Source organism: Xiphophorus maculatus, chromosome 20, assembly GCF_002775205.1.
Source record: "Xiphophorus maculatus strain JP 163 A chromosome 20, X_maculatus-5.0-male, whole genome shotgun sequence".
Lineage (NCBI taxonomy): Eukaryota > Metazoa > Chordata > Actinopteri > Cyprinodontiformes > Poeciliidae > Xiphophorus > Xiphophorus maculatus.
Genome location: NC_036462.1, coordinates 22,179,922 through 22,195,375, shown reverse-complemented (window position 1 = coordinate 22,195,375; position 15,454 = coordinate 22,179,922). Strand labels below are relative to the sequence as shown.

Genomic DNA, 15,454 nt, shown 5'->3' with positions numbered 1-15,454 from the left:
AATATCTAAACCTGAGCTTGAGCTCTGGTGCACCTGAGAATATCTGTGAAATATTCTTGACCATTCCACAATTATGTCACAATAATATCCTTAAATCTAAACCTTTCCATGTAGCCCTGACTGGTTAGGATGCTGGAAGGTTAACCTTTGCCTCCTGTCTCAAGTCTTTTGCAAGTTTTCTTCCAGAATTGCTCCTTATTTAGCTCCTTCCATCTTACCTTCAACTCTAGCCAGCATTTGTCCCTGCTGATGAAATTAATCCCAACTGCATGATTCCTCCTTCTACATGTTTCAGATTTTAGCTTGCTGCTAAGCATTAGCTTTTGCATGTTGGGCAAAAGGTTTAATTTTTTCTATAAACTGACCATAGTTGCTTCTCCTGCAAATATAAAAACTGCAGATAGATCTCCTTTTGGCTTTCTTTCAACAACTGAACAATCTTGTCATTCTTCCATGAAGGCCATACATTTGAAAAGTGATTAATTAATAGTCATCCTGTCGACAGATTCACCTCTTGGCTGCTTTGCTAATTAATGCTCGCTTACCTTCTCTGTCAGTTTAGGTGGATGACCATTTCTTAAGAGTTTTCCAACTGGTCTGTACTCTTTCCATATTAAATAATAAATAAAACAGAATTCTGTGAGATGTTCAAAGCTTGGAATATTGTTTTCTAATGTAACTCTGCTTTGCACATTTCCATCATTAAGACCAAGGAGACATGTGATCCTTAGTCTTAATGATGCTGGTTGTCCATTAATGTTTTCTAACAAACTTTCTTGGCAGTCACAACAGGGTTAGTACAAATATTAACTTTAAACCAAATGTATACAAATATTTAGTATAAATAATGCAAAACATATTGTCATAAAAACAGCTGTATTCAGCAGTTTTGTGACTCCTGAAGACATTTGGTTAAACCAGATTTTATTGAATAATTCAATTCATACCATATATTTTAGATTTTGTATTTGTGGAAAATGTTGAAAACTATGATTCCTTTTCCAGCGGGTATTAATACATTTACAAAACACTTTAACTTGGGTAGATTTGGAGTAAAAAAATACCAAAAGAAAATAAAAATCACAGTGATTTTTAGAGCTAGTCCCTGTGGCTTCAGATAGTGTTTGTCTTCTAGATTCAGCAGACTTGGACAATAATAATTTTTTACATTGGCTACTTCTGTTTTCAAAATGTTTATATTTGTTTAACTGCGATCTGCTTCTTTACTTGTGCACACTGTTTCTTTAATATCCAAACAAATTGAGCTGAAATTATCAGTGAGGACGGACTGAAGATGATGTCCTGCAGCCCTGATGGTGTCAAAAACTGACACCATCAGTTTTCGTTCATGTTATATAGGAACAGTTACAGTATGTTCACTAGAGGACTTCATCTCCTCAGGTGAGCAAACATAAGAATCAAAGCAAAGTGCCGTTTTCCTTGTAGAGGTGCATAATGAAACTCGCTACTATTCATCTAGCATGATCTTTTGTCTCTCTAAAGAGCAGAGGTTGTGCTTCTCTGTGATTTACAGCAAACATGAAAAGCACTTTGCATCTCAGGAAGTATTTGCACTTCCTCACTCATCACCAATTCTCTTCATTAATCCTATTTAGGTTTTCAAATCACCTTTAAGCTCAGCACTTGATGCAAGGTGCAAGAAGACACAAATCCCTCATGTCCAGTTCCACCTGTTCAGAAACAAGAGCGTTTGCAGCATATGAATGGTGGACATTTTAATTTTCACAGGTGACCCTACGTTATTCTGCATGCAAACTGTTCATCATGTCTGAGGAGGATTGCAGAGGCCTGGTGCACCTTACAGAGTAAAAAGGTTATGCCTCAGCTCCCCCCTGCTGCTGTCTTCATTTGCAACATAAAGCCAAAGTAATGACATGAGTTATTCCATGCAGAGTTATAGCACTGCTGCTGATGTATAAACCTGCTGCAGTAAGAGCCTCTCAGTGTTTGTAGTCATATTACGTTACTGTCATACATAAATTACCACCAGTAGCCGTAGCTGTTAATGTTGCATACAGACTCCGAGATCTCCTTTGGCTGTGAATCTAAAAAAAAACAGAGAAGGGACACATGGGAGGAATGTTACTAAAAACATGGCAACTGGGAAAGTCAGTTTGCAATCCCTGTAGAGACCAGGAGAGTGTCATCACAGAGAAAGGCTTGTTCAAAGAGAGCTGCATTAATATAGGATAAGACCCGAGAGTCCTCATCAAAACTTTAATTTACATAAATTTGAACAAGTTGATTATAGGAACACTTTTCAGATTTAATGTTGTCACAATTCCATCTGCACTTTCTACCCTTTAAATTTGTAAAATGAGTTTAAACACATGTGCATCCCATTAATTTGGAATAATTATTAAAAAGTTTGTTTATTTTGGCAAATAAATGCAAGAAGCAAAATTATTATGCAGATGCATAGCACAAAAAGTGATTTATTTTAACTATTTACTTCAGTTGGCTTTTATGATCGACGCTTGTAGCTAATTAAAACCCAAAACTGTGTTTCACAGAAAATTAGAACATTACATAAAATCAATAAAAAATATTTATACAATGGCCTGTCACTTCACACTGTTATGAGGAAAAGTGGTGACTTGACAAGAAGCAACTAACGCCTTCAACAAGTGACATAAGTTGCACAACGTATTTGCTGAAGAAGCTGGTTATTTAGAGTGCAGTATGTCAATGGAAAGATGAGTGGAAGGAAAAAGTGTGGTTGAAAAAGTTACACATGTAAAAGCGTGTCTATGTACTGCACAGTACAAAGACACAGGATTTAGTGTGGGCTTCTTTTTCATGAATTACTGCATCCAGGTGGAGTTCTTTTCTCATCATTCTCTTGTGAATACTCCTTAGATTTTCTACAGGATTTTGGTTAGGCCAGTTTGTTGGCCAGTCGATCACAGTGATATTAATAAAGCAGGTATTGGTGCTTTAAAGCTACTAGGTCCGTGACTCTAATTGCTTTTGGAGTTCTGACTATCCACACTTAACACCTTGTGAATCTCTCTCGAACTCTTGATGTAGTTTTTCTTTACACACATGTGCATCTTTTACACCCACACTTTTTCCTTCCACCTAATTTTCTACTAACATACCATAACATTTCTTCTTTTATTATTATTATTTCTTTTGGATGTTTTTAGTCTAATTTCCTGAGAAACATTTGTAGCAATCCATGTGTAAGTTTTAGCTTTTTATTTGAATTACTGAAAAAAATAATATTTTTGGATTATATTCCGGTTTATTACCTGTATGCAACAATTGCTGAACAAATCTCATATTATGTCTACTGGCTTTCACAATGCATTGCATCAAGCATTGTGCCTTGGTGTTCAGTGTACATTCAGAATGCCATTGAGAGCCCAAGCAAACCTTTCATCCAGCAAAAAATACAAAAAAAAAAAAAAAAAAACAGCATGTTGTTATCAAAACAAGAGGTTTTCTATTGGCTTGTGAAATTGGAAAATAGAGAGAGGCTGAGAGTCAGGCAGGCAGTGCGAGAGAAAGAGAGAGAGAAGGAGAGATGAGAAGCGCTGCTGCAGAACACACCTCATCTCCTCTTTAGCTGGAGGGATAGAGGGAGAAAGAGATTCAGTCTGTGCCAATTTTCTCCTCTGCTCCAGAGACAGAGAGCCAGGGAAGTGATATTTCAGAAATCTTATCTGATAAACAACAGACAGAGGCAGAGAGAGAGAGAAGCAGAGGACAAGAGGTGCCTTGGCGTATGAAGCATCCAAAAAGACAAGACAGAGAACAAATGGAGAAAGAAGAAGCGACAGAGAGAGATGTAGTCAATGCTTCTGTTGCGGTAAGAGACTGGAAATATGTTGATATTTTCTGAGCTAGGAGGGCATCCCAGCACGCGCAGGGACATGCACACATGCAGCACTGGATGCATGCGCAGCCACTTAAAGGTGATGACAGCAGGTGTGTGTGCGTGTGTGTGGGCGTCGATGTGTGTGTATGAGTTAAATGAAGAGGCTTGTAGGAAAATAAATGTTTGTGTCAGAGGGTGTCTGGGTGAATGCTGACACAAATTCAGCTCTGGAGCAATGTGTCTTTCCTTCTTCTTCTTCTTCTTCTTCTCTTTTCTTTCAGTCTGCATCCAGCACCTTTATCTGTCCTATCATCCCTCCTTCCTGCTCTCCATTCTGCCCTGTTGCTCAGCTTCTCTGTGCTGGAGCTACACAGCCCACATACATGCAGCTCTGCTTTACACCATTTTCTCTCTGCTTGCCTCTGACTTAATCCTGAATTGAACAGAAAAAAGGAACCGAAGGAGAAAATGTGTGACTGTTCTGAAATGACTTTAAATCCTCCTCATGTTTTTGTTCTTTTGCTCACAGTTCTCATGTAGTTTCAGCCCAATGTTTTCTGTCAGAGCTTGGAGATTATAACGGATTATCATCAAATTATCCCACCGCTGATCTAAATGTAGAGCTGAGTAGGGAGAAATTAAAAGAAATGTGCGTCTCTTGGGGCCACAGTTTTAGTTTCACATGTCCAATAAACAATTTCCTTTATCTGTTTTTTTAGGCAGATATTTATGAGATCTGTTTGCTCATTTATTTTTGCATCATCTTTGACAATCACACCGATTTTTTTAAAAATTATTATTAAATTGATCTCAGTGGCATCAATTTAAAAGTGGACATGTTTCGAGGAATCAAACACATTCAACTGCATGAGCAATGTTAACCAGCTTTAAAAAACAAAAACTTGAAAAATCAAAAACAAGATAAAACATGAAAAGGAAAAATGTTGATCTTTTATTATTGATCTTAAGAATAGAGAAAAACAAAACAGAACTTGAAGAAAGACAAAATATATAATTTAGTACCAGTAATCTAAAACAGCTGGCTTTTAAAGTATCCCTCTACAGAGCAAATTCACTGTTAGAGCAGTGGTGAAAAACCCAAAAGAAGCTTTCTAGAACTCCAAATTTTTTCACAAATAGAGAAAAAAAAAGCACAGTTTGGGATGTAATGACAATTTAAAAAAATAAAAGTATTAATTGGATCAACAGGGTGATTTTGGTTATAGGTAGAACCTGCATGATGAGACAACTGCAAAATCTATTCTTTTAATTATCTTTTAATTTAAAAACGCTGAACAACTGCATATTATTCTGGGTCGATGTTATTAGGAGCCACTTTGGAAATTATGCTGAGCCACATGTGGCCCTGGAGCCACAGGTTGGAGACCCCTTAGCTGTAGTTCAGGTTATTGCTGGGTGTTTTACAGAAGTGGGTTCATACAGAGGGATAAATAAATATTTGACACTCTGCTAATGTTTCTAGTTTACCGTTTACAAAGAGTAGAGGCATGTAATTTTCATCGCAGGTACACCTGAACTGTGAGAGACAAAATCTAAAAGAAAATTCCAGAAAATCAGATTGTATGATTTGTAAATCATTAGTTAGCATTGTATTGCTTTAAATATGTATTTGGTCACATAGCAACCAGCAAGAACTTGGGCTCTCACAGATATTATTATTTATGCTATTTCATCTTTAAGAAACCCTCCTGTACTCCTCTCAGTACCTGCATTAATTGCACCTGTTTACACCTGTCCAAACATTCAATGAGACTCCAAAGTCTCCCCCACGGACAAGATCAAAGAGTTGTCTCTGGACACCAGGGACTGAAATGGAAACCTGCACATGGCTGGGATGAGCTGCAGGACAATAAACAGCTTGGTGAGAAGGCAACAATTGCTGGTGCAATTATGGAAGACAGTCAATCTCGCTCAGACTGACGCTACATGCATTATGTCGCTTCATGGAGCATCAGTGATTATGAGAAAAGAGAGGGATCCCGAGTGGGCCGAATCAATAACCTGAAGAGAGCTGGAACCAGCTGCAAAGGCTACAAACACATCATGCCGTCATGGATTATCCCAAAATGCTCGCAAGATTTTGGGTAACAAAGTCAGCACTGAAGATGGACCATCTCCGGGTCTTCCAGCAGGATTCCCGATGAAACCCAACAGATCTGGAGAAAATCTATGTGGAGGAGAGGGCCAAAATCCCTGCTGCAGTGAATGAAAACCTGGTTGAGAACTATTTAATTTAAGTTCCAGGAACATCTGGTACCCGGAATTTAAATTAATGTTTCTGTACCAAATATTAAGTTGTATTTTTAATTTGTATCAAATGCTTATTTCATGCAATAAAATGCAAAGTTTTATTTGTTTGTTTTTTGATTCAGTCTCTCACAGTTGAGGTGTATCTACAATAGAAACTTAGACCTCTCCATTAATGTAAGTAATATACATCTTAACTTTTAGTTGAGGTTAATACTGAAAGCAACTTTCACTGAATGACCACCTGAGCATTACTTCCACATATTTTCCTTTAACTAGGCAAAGTCCTGTTGTTGACTATCTGAGCTTTTCTAAGTTTGAGCCAGAGGAGTCTGCAGAGTACTAATTGCCCCTAAAGCAGAAATATTCTGCATTTATCCAAACCTAAAAAGATCGCACAGTGGTATAAAGGTAGCCGTGAGAATGGGTTGCTGAGTCATACACATCTACTTTACTCTACTTTTATGAACAATTCAAGTGACAAGGCAACACTTTACTGGCACTAATCAGTACATGATTTCGCTTTTCTGAAAAGGCTGTAAACACTACAAGCTTTCCAGGACAAGCAGTAAAAACGGGAGCATATCAAAATTAAATGATGAATCCATTATTGAGCAGGTTACATGTAAAAGGATGAATGAACTGCGATGAAAGTGAATGGATGATGGAGGGATATGATGAGTCCCAGGAGGATGAAATTGCACCCGGTTACTGTTACAGCTCACTTTATAAACTCACTTATATACAGCAAGCGCAAATCCCACTATTATTTTATTTATTTTCTTGAAAATATCTGATGAAAGGCTGTTTTAGTAATTTTCTGCTTTGACAGAAGGACTTTCTTCATTCTTTCCTCAAACATCAGCAAACAACTGACAAAGCTTTAAAGTGTTTCTGTTTCTTCCAATTAGCTACATAAACTGCACACATGTGGAGTTTCTGCACACCAGCTGGCAGGATGAGCTGAGTCTGGAAATGTCAGGAGAAGTTATAAAATCCTTTAGTAATAACTTTTTTAACTACTTACAAAACCCAATCACAGAAATTAAACAATTGGCTCTTGTTGCAGTGCAAATGGATGTTTATAAAACACATGGCATTTTGCAGCTTCAGAAGTATGGAAATGATGTTGAAGATTGCACAAATATTCCAGGCAGGTGAAGAGGCTTTCAAAATTAATTCAGCTGGTTTCAGGTAATTGCAATGAAAATTTGGTTTCAAATGCTGGCATTTTATCCTTTGCATGCGGCAGAAAAAAAATAAAAATCTGCAACTTAATTATCCATTAAGTTTTACTGCATAATTTTCATACAGTATGTACATCAACATATTTTTCATAGAACAGATTCAGTGGGGCGATATGGCATGCTTCTGAACATCTGCAATATTATGAAGTGGTTGAAACAAAACACATCTTAACATCAAACTGAGTCTCAAACTGGAGTACTTCCAATTTTGTCTGTGGGATTTTAAGGCCCAGATATTGCTGAATGATTTTATTAGATTCTTTCCAAACAGAAGATTCAGTAATGCCTGTTCTAAGTGGTGGTAATGCTAATATTTGCATTACTCAAAATAAGAAGTCTGTGAGCATAGCTAAAGCAGTGCTAGGTTATAGATTCTCCCAGAGCAATTCTGGCTCATGTTTTCTTTAACACTGGTAACTCATTTCCTCTAAGTCATTAATTTCTTTTGCTACATTTAAAGTTTAATGAAAGCAGAACAACGTGAAAAAGATGGACTTCAGAGTTTTCAGCACAGTAAGTGAAAAAAGGCATTTACAAAACTTGGCCTCTATCTTATTCCTTTTATTAAAAAAATATCTAGATATCCAGTCCAGACACATGTATACCACAAAGCTGTTTTTGAACATAACCACTCTGGAGATCAATTTTTAAAATCCCTCATATTCTTTTGTCAAAATCTCTGTTTCCTTGTAGATACAAGGGAAAGAAAACCAGCTTTGCAAAATTATCTGGTTTGTTTGGAAATGGTTGTTAAATATTCCCAAACAAGAAGATTTGTTTATATTTAATAGAATAGAATTGAAATAGAAATATCCTTTATTTTCCCATAGAGAGGAAATTCAAGTGCAACAACACCAAAGTAGCAGCAAATCAAAGCAGATTCACACAAAAATATTAAATATATAAAAACAGGCACAAGAATAGCATATCATCAGGTTATTGTAAACTCTAGCTTTCATAATAAGGAGTTAAACGTGAAAGTTAAACACAAACTCCCACAATGTACTCAAATATTCTGAAATGACAATAAAAAAATAAGTAAAATATAGTGAATTGTGTTGTTAACTTGAAGTTATCAAAGCAGCAGAGTCTTCAGAGCAGGCAGCTCCTGTAAGATGAAAGCCTGACACCTGGCAGCAAAGAGACCTGCCAAAATATCAGTGCAACTCCAATCGTCAGCAATAATGCCGACTCACCAGTGTGTAATAAGTATCCATGGTAACCAACTGTTGTACTGACAGATGGGTGGTGGTAGTCTCTGCTACGTCCATTACCTCTTTGAGCTTAACCGGATGAAAGGACATTACATGCAAGCCTCTCGTACATCTTTAAAGTTAATTTGTCCCTCATGTCACCCCACTTTATAACCACATATTGACATTTTGTGCTCTGCTAATTTTATTTTGTGCAAATGTGCTTAAACCATTGCGCTACGTTTTGCTTTACTTGGTAGTTAGGTATTTCTGGTAAATTATGGGGTAAATTAACACAAAAATACAAACGCTAATGTGATTTGATGGTGTTTTTTTCTGAAAAGAAATTATATTACTCCCTGTTTCCATGAACTGTTCTTCTTAGCCCCAGGTGAGCCAGTTGACTTTTATAGCAGATTATAAACCCTGCTCAAACTAACACCACTCTAAGTGACGTCCTGCTGGTAAATACTACTTACTGTAGCCACATTTTCTTACAAAAGGTTATAAAAATTTACTTTAGTTTAACTGTTAACGCATGTGAAAACACCAGCCTGGTGAATCGATTAAATGAAGATCAGTAGTATAAAAATCTAGTTGAGAACAGTTCCTTGTCATATGTATCAAAGCTTAATGTGAAAAGATAGCTAGGAGAGCAAAACCTTGAATACTGAAGGGATAAAATAATCAGCATGATTGCATCTAAAGTATTGCTGTGGAAATAATCAAAACCAAAAACACAACTGTTTTATTACCTGTAGATGTAGATGTACATGTTGCATGTCTACATGAAGCTGTATTGAGTTAGTTAAGTGTTGAATATCAAAATCCATGACATTATTTGAGAAGTGTTGATTATCAGCAGTAATAAACAGAAGGGAACTTGCTTTTGCTAAACCTTTGCTGGAGAAATGCTGCCTAACTTCTGGCTCACAGCCTGTTTCACAATCCTGCTTCCTCACTCGGCTAGTTTGAGTAATCAGATTAATAATAAACAAAAACCATCTCAGATCAGAAATCCTCCTATGGTAGAATATGGTCCCAAAATGTAAGATATTTACTGTAGCTGAGCTGCTATAATAAAATGTACTGATCTTACAACTGAGCCTCAAAGACATTTACAGGCCATGTAAGTTATGCAGTTTGGAAATGTTTCTTAACAAGGTCTCTTCCTTGGTAGGATTGAATAGCTGTGTGGCTGGGAATAAGATATAAGAAGATACACACGATAAAAAAATATTATATGCATTGATAAAACAGAATAAATTGTCAACAATATTACATAAAACAGTGCCGATTCTTTATGTCTGTGAACATATTAAGAATCATGAGTTTGCAACAGAAAGGTTAATTGAGCCCTCCATCACCAAGGTTCTTCATAAAATTTTTACATAAATCTGCATACTAATCCGATGCCCTAAAGTGTGCAACAGCTGAGGTGAGAACATCCAAATCTGCAGCGCTCCTATCAAAAAGGCATGATGATTCTCATGTCTCCTTAATCAGATAATTATTTGTCTTTTAACAGACGTGTGTGTAATTTGGTACAACTTTTAAAAAAAAAACTAATGAACAAGCTGATTAAAAAGCCAGCACATCAAATCTATTACAATAAAAACATGTAACCTTGTTTGAAAGAGTAATAATCTAGATCATGTCATATTCTGCTTTGGTTCCTCTTATTAAAATCTGGTGTTGAGACACGGTTGAGAAAGGCACATTCATTTTTAAAACTAAGTCAATTACTGATTTGATTGCTGCCAAACATCTACGATCTGTTAAAATGATAATTCTGTAATATGAATACTAATTTGTTCCTGATACGACAGCCTGCCAGAAGCTGATGTAACTCTGGTGTGTGTGTGTGTGTGTGTGTGTGTGTGTGTGTGTGTGTGTGTGTGTGTGTGTGTGTGTGTGTGTGTGTGTGTGTGTGTGTGTGTGTGTGTGTGTGTGTGTGTGTGTGCCTCAGCAGCAAACACTTACACTCCTGTCCCCATTAAGATCTTAAATACAGAAGACTGATGATCCTTGGGGTTTAATTTACATGTTTCATAATGAATAAGGCCATATTCTGACTAGCTCATGTGAAATACTCCCATGAAATATTGATGTACCTGTTGGATGATTTCATCACCTCTGGTTGAGAATAACATGAAAGATTACAGCAGAAAATCATTTCCCTGTCTTTAATCCAATGCCATTTTCTTAAATTACAGTCACTTAACTTTTACAGCCGTCACCATTTGTGTCCTATTTTTCTGCCTGTCTAAATGGATTTTGACGGCAACATTTATTTTCAAACAGCTGCTATTCCTGATTGTACGTTTCAAACCTTTTCTCCGTCCGATTGATTTTGTTTCTCTTATTGTTCTGAGTTGCAGAGAAAATGTGCGATTACAAAAACTCTTTTGCAAACTGATGCAACATTGTCAGAGCAAACTGTTTCAGCTTCCACATGTCACCTGAAAGCTTTAGAAAAGATGAGGTATGATATTAGACTATAATGCTGTGAAAAAGTATTTGCCCCTTGTAGATTTGCTCAGGTTTGTTATGTGTGTTTAAATAATCAGATCATCAAATTCAAACATTTCCTGAAACACAAATACACAAGACTACAAGAGGACAGCCTTCAGACCAACACACTGTGATGTGACTGCCTGTCCCACTGGGTCGCCAAGGACACCTCTCATCCTCGCATTGATATGGCAATTTAATTTTTTAGAGGAAAATGTATCCAATCCAAAAAGACTCTAAGTGAAAAAGTAATTGCTCCTTTAAAATAGTAACTGGTTGTGCCACCTTTGGCAGTAATAACTCCCATCAGCCATTTGTAAGAACTGCCAGTGCAGGATTTTTGGCCCACTTCTAATTTAGCCACATTGAAGATCTTTAAGCAAAGACAGCTCTGAAGGTTACGCCTTCAGAGCATATTTAAGTACAGACTTTGACTAGGCCACTTCACATCATTATTTTTGCATTGTTGTGCTGCTGAAGGTTGAACAGGGTTGACTTCACAACTAAAATCCTAAATCAGAGGACTCTAATTATAAAAACCAAAGAAAACATGACATATATCTTCCAAAAAGCTTTACTCCTGTTTTGTCAATCCTCAGGATATTGTCCCTGAAGACTTGGGGATTATAAATATGTTTGTTTTTGCTTATTTTCTTATTGTTGAATCATAAACAATGATCTTCAATGAGGAAAGTGAGGTCTGCAGTGCTTTTTACTGGGTTCTTTTGTCACCTCCTGGATGAACCATCAATGTGCCCTTTGAGTAGTTTTGGTAAAATTTTGGTAAAATTACTCCTGAGGAGTACCACTACTGCTTTATGTTTTCTATATTTGTAGATTATGACTCCTACTGTGTTTCTCTACAGTCCCAAAGCCTTCAAATGGTATTGTACCTCTGTGCAATCTGTTTTAATTCTTTAGATCAGGGCGTAATGTGCTGCTTTTTGAGATCTTTTAGTTTACTTCTTTTTAAATTCTAATTATTTTTCTTCAGTCAATTGGTGAGCCAAATTGTTTGATGATGCAAGATGAGCAAATGCTTCACAGAACTGTACTTCAAAACAAAAATGACGTGTTACTGAATCTTGTTCTTGTGTTTCTGAAAACAGTGACCCAAGGAATGAGTCGTCCACCTGCAGCTAGCACTTGAGACGGACGTTCAGACAACGAACACCATCATCACCCTACAGCGTTGCCACTGCAAACGTTTAACAGAAGACCTGTATAGAGAGTAGATTCACATTTCCATTTCTCATATTTCTCTTAAACCAATACCTCTTAATGTTATGCTGAGTGGTGAAACCAAACCATCTGCTCTACAGTTACAGTTTGCTCACACATCTCCAGTCCAAATGATTCATCCCTCATCTCCATAACAAAGTCTTCCTCACCTTGTCTGAATCCCCTCCTGAGAGGATTATGAGGCCAGCTTTAGCTCTCCTACAGTCACATTGTCTCTTGTACGTGTTTAGCGGGATGTGTGTGCCCATTGTTGTGGGTTCCCTGCCACCTGCATTGCCGTGGTATGTTCTCTGCCCAGTGAGGTGTGTGTGTCAGATCAAGCCATGGTTCTCCCCGGATTCTGTCTATCATGAAGCACCCACGGTGGACTGTAACAATCTGTTGCTGACGAAGCTCCCCTTGCCCATACCACTAAACACACACACTCTTCGCCTGCAGAGTAACTTGCTGTCAGTGCTGGACACTGCAGTGCTACATGGGCTCCCCAACCTCACCGACTTGGACCTTTCACAGAACCGCTTCAGTCGTGTCAGGATGATAACTCAGAGTTCCTCCCTGCCTTCTCTGCTGTCCATACACCTTGAGGAAAACCATCTCAGTCACCTTCCAGAAGCCTCTTTCTCATCATTGCCAGCTTTACAAGAACTCTTTCTCAGCCACAACAACCTCCATTCAATTGCACCCGGAGCCTTCAATGGCCTTGACTCCCTTCGTCGTCTTCACATCAATAACAACAGACTCACAACAATTGACCCTCGGTGGTTCAGAGCTTTGCCTCAGCTGGAAGTTCTCATGCTTGGGGGCAACCCTGTGGAGGCTCTGCCTGAGAGGGGATTTGTGGCCCTAACATCCCTACAAAGCCTTGTACTTGGTGGTATGGGTCTGAGAAGTTTGGCTGAAAAAGCACTTGAAGGGCTTGAAGAACTTGAAAGTCTTTCCTTCTACGACAACCATCTTACCAAGGTTCCTCGACAAGCCCTGAAAAGAGTGCCAGGACTCAAGTTCCTTGATCTCAACAAGAACCGCATCAAACTAATCGAGACGGGAGACTTTAAAGACATGTTGAACCTAAAAGAGCTTGGTCTGAACAACATGGAGGAGCTTGTGTCTATAGATAAAGCCTCTCTGGACAACCTGCCAGAGCTCACCAAGCTTGAGATCACCAACAACCCACGTTTATCCTATGTTCATCCTCAGGCTTTTGTCGGGCTGAGCAGACTGGAGAGTCTGATGCTAAACTCAAATTCTCTAAGTGCTCTGCACCAGAACATCATGCTCTCCCTGCCAAGTCTGCAGGAGGTCAGCCTTCACTCCAACCCACTGCGATGTGACTGCCTGTTCCACTGGGCCGCCAAGGACACCTCTCATCCTCGCATCAAAAGGGACACACAAGTGAAGGCCCAAGTAGCCCGAGTGGTGCGCTTTATCCAACCTGAGGCGACATTATGCTCTGCACCTCCTGAATTGAGAGCACGTAGAGTAAGAGAGGTCTCTTCAGGAGAGATGTCTGCATCCTGCCTCCCAACTATTCCCGCCAGTTCCCTTCCATCCTATGTCGGAGTTCAAGAAGGGGGAAAACTGGTCTTGCATTGCCGAGCACTTGCAGAGCCGTATCCTGAACTGTACTGGGTGACTCCCTCTGGCCTGAGACTTGGGCCTTCAGCAAACAGTACATCAAAAGGTTTTCCAGCTTCTGCCCTCTGTAGAAACACAACTTCAGATGGCTTTAACAACACATCTGCTCTCAGTTTCCAGCACCCACAAGGCCACAATGACACTGTTTGCCAGTTCTTCAAACACTACCAGCTACAGCCTGAGGGAACTCTAGAGATCAGCAGGATCTCCCCCAGAGAGGCAGGACTGTATACCTGTGTGGCTGAGAATGCATTAGGAGCAGATACACGCAGTGTTACAGTAGGAGTGCACAACAGGGGGAAAAATAAAAAGAGGGGGCTGATGACTAAACCGAAGAAATTTCAAGCCATGAGAGTAGAAGCCAGGTTGGAGTTGAACAAGGTTGGAGAACATTATGCTGTTTTGTCCTGGCAGAGCAGACAAAACCTGCCCTCTACTCGCTTATCCTGGCAGGCCATGCAGCCCAGCTCCCACACACCAACATACACCACACGCATACTTGCTGGCACACAGAGCTTCAACCTAACTCACCTGCAGGCAGAGACATTTTACAGAGTGTGTCTACATCTAGGAATCAGTGAGGACGGCAAGAGAGACAACCTTGGGTCGGAGGAGAGCAAAAAACCTCGTTGTGTGTCGTTCAGGACCAAGGATGTGCCAGAGCCTCAGCCTGGTCTGCAGCTCAACCCAGAGCTGACCTCCATAGCGGTCACACTACTGCTTCTTGCTTATATCCTGCTGCTAGCAGTGCAGGGCTGGGATGCTGAACCTGGTGAGGAAGCAAGGAAGCATCACAATGCCCTCTGTGTGGATATCAAGGGTCCCAAGACTGTTATTATCGCTCAGAAGACAAAAGAGAGCAATGAAGATCCAACAGATCTGAAAGAGAAGCTGGCATCGTTTTATATCATTTGAGATAATTACACCCATTCCAATGCAGACAAGATAAACTGGCACACATCCATAACATGGGACATGAAATATACACTAGCACTCACACACATGAAGGATTTAAAGATTATGGTGCAACGAGAGATTTGTATTTATTTTATATAAGCATAAAGTATATATTGACTTTGTTTCTGTGTTGAGATGTGTTGTAAAGATTGCTTATCTCCCCTTGCCGGGGAAATAAAACTGGACAATCATACTCCTGCCTAACACAGGGGAAACAACAGAGCCTGAGCTGCCTATGATCACTGGACTGAAACTAAAGAGAGCTTCATACATTTCAGGAATGGATATTTACAGAAGAGAGCAGCTCAGACCTCTGAGGTTTTGTCCTGTTTATAGTCAACATGTTTCCACGGACTCAAGCATACTCTCACCAAGCTGATAAAATTCTGCATTACGACAGGCGCTGAAGGACTTTCTGCTGGTTTGGACAGTTTAAGTCAAAGTGATTGATGTATACGGCGCTTTAGCTTTGCTCTTGGACTGACACGTCCATCTTGCAGTATCCCTGATAAAACATCTCTTTCTGTTTTAAAATAAAAGTGATTTAAAAGTGA

At 39.0% G+C, this 15,454-nt stretch overlaps 1 protein-coding gene across 1 annotated transcript; it reads left to right on the top strand.

Moving 5' to 3' along the window:
* The first annotated feature begins 3,532 nt into the window (after positions 1-3,532).
* LOC102218372 (leucine-rich repeat neuronal protein 2-like) lies at positions 3,533-15,454 on the top strand. The gene is made up of 2 exons (XM_005804279.2): positions 3,533-3,835; positions 12,176-15,454. The coding sequence occupies exon 2, from the start codon at positions 12,486-12,488 to the stop codon at positions 14,856-14,858; it is 2,373 nt and encodes a 790-aa protein (XP_005804336.1). The 5' UTR covers positions 3,533-3,835; positions 12,176-12,485; the 3' UTR covers positions 14,859-15,454.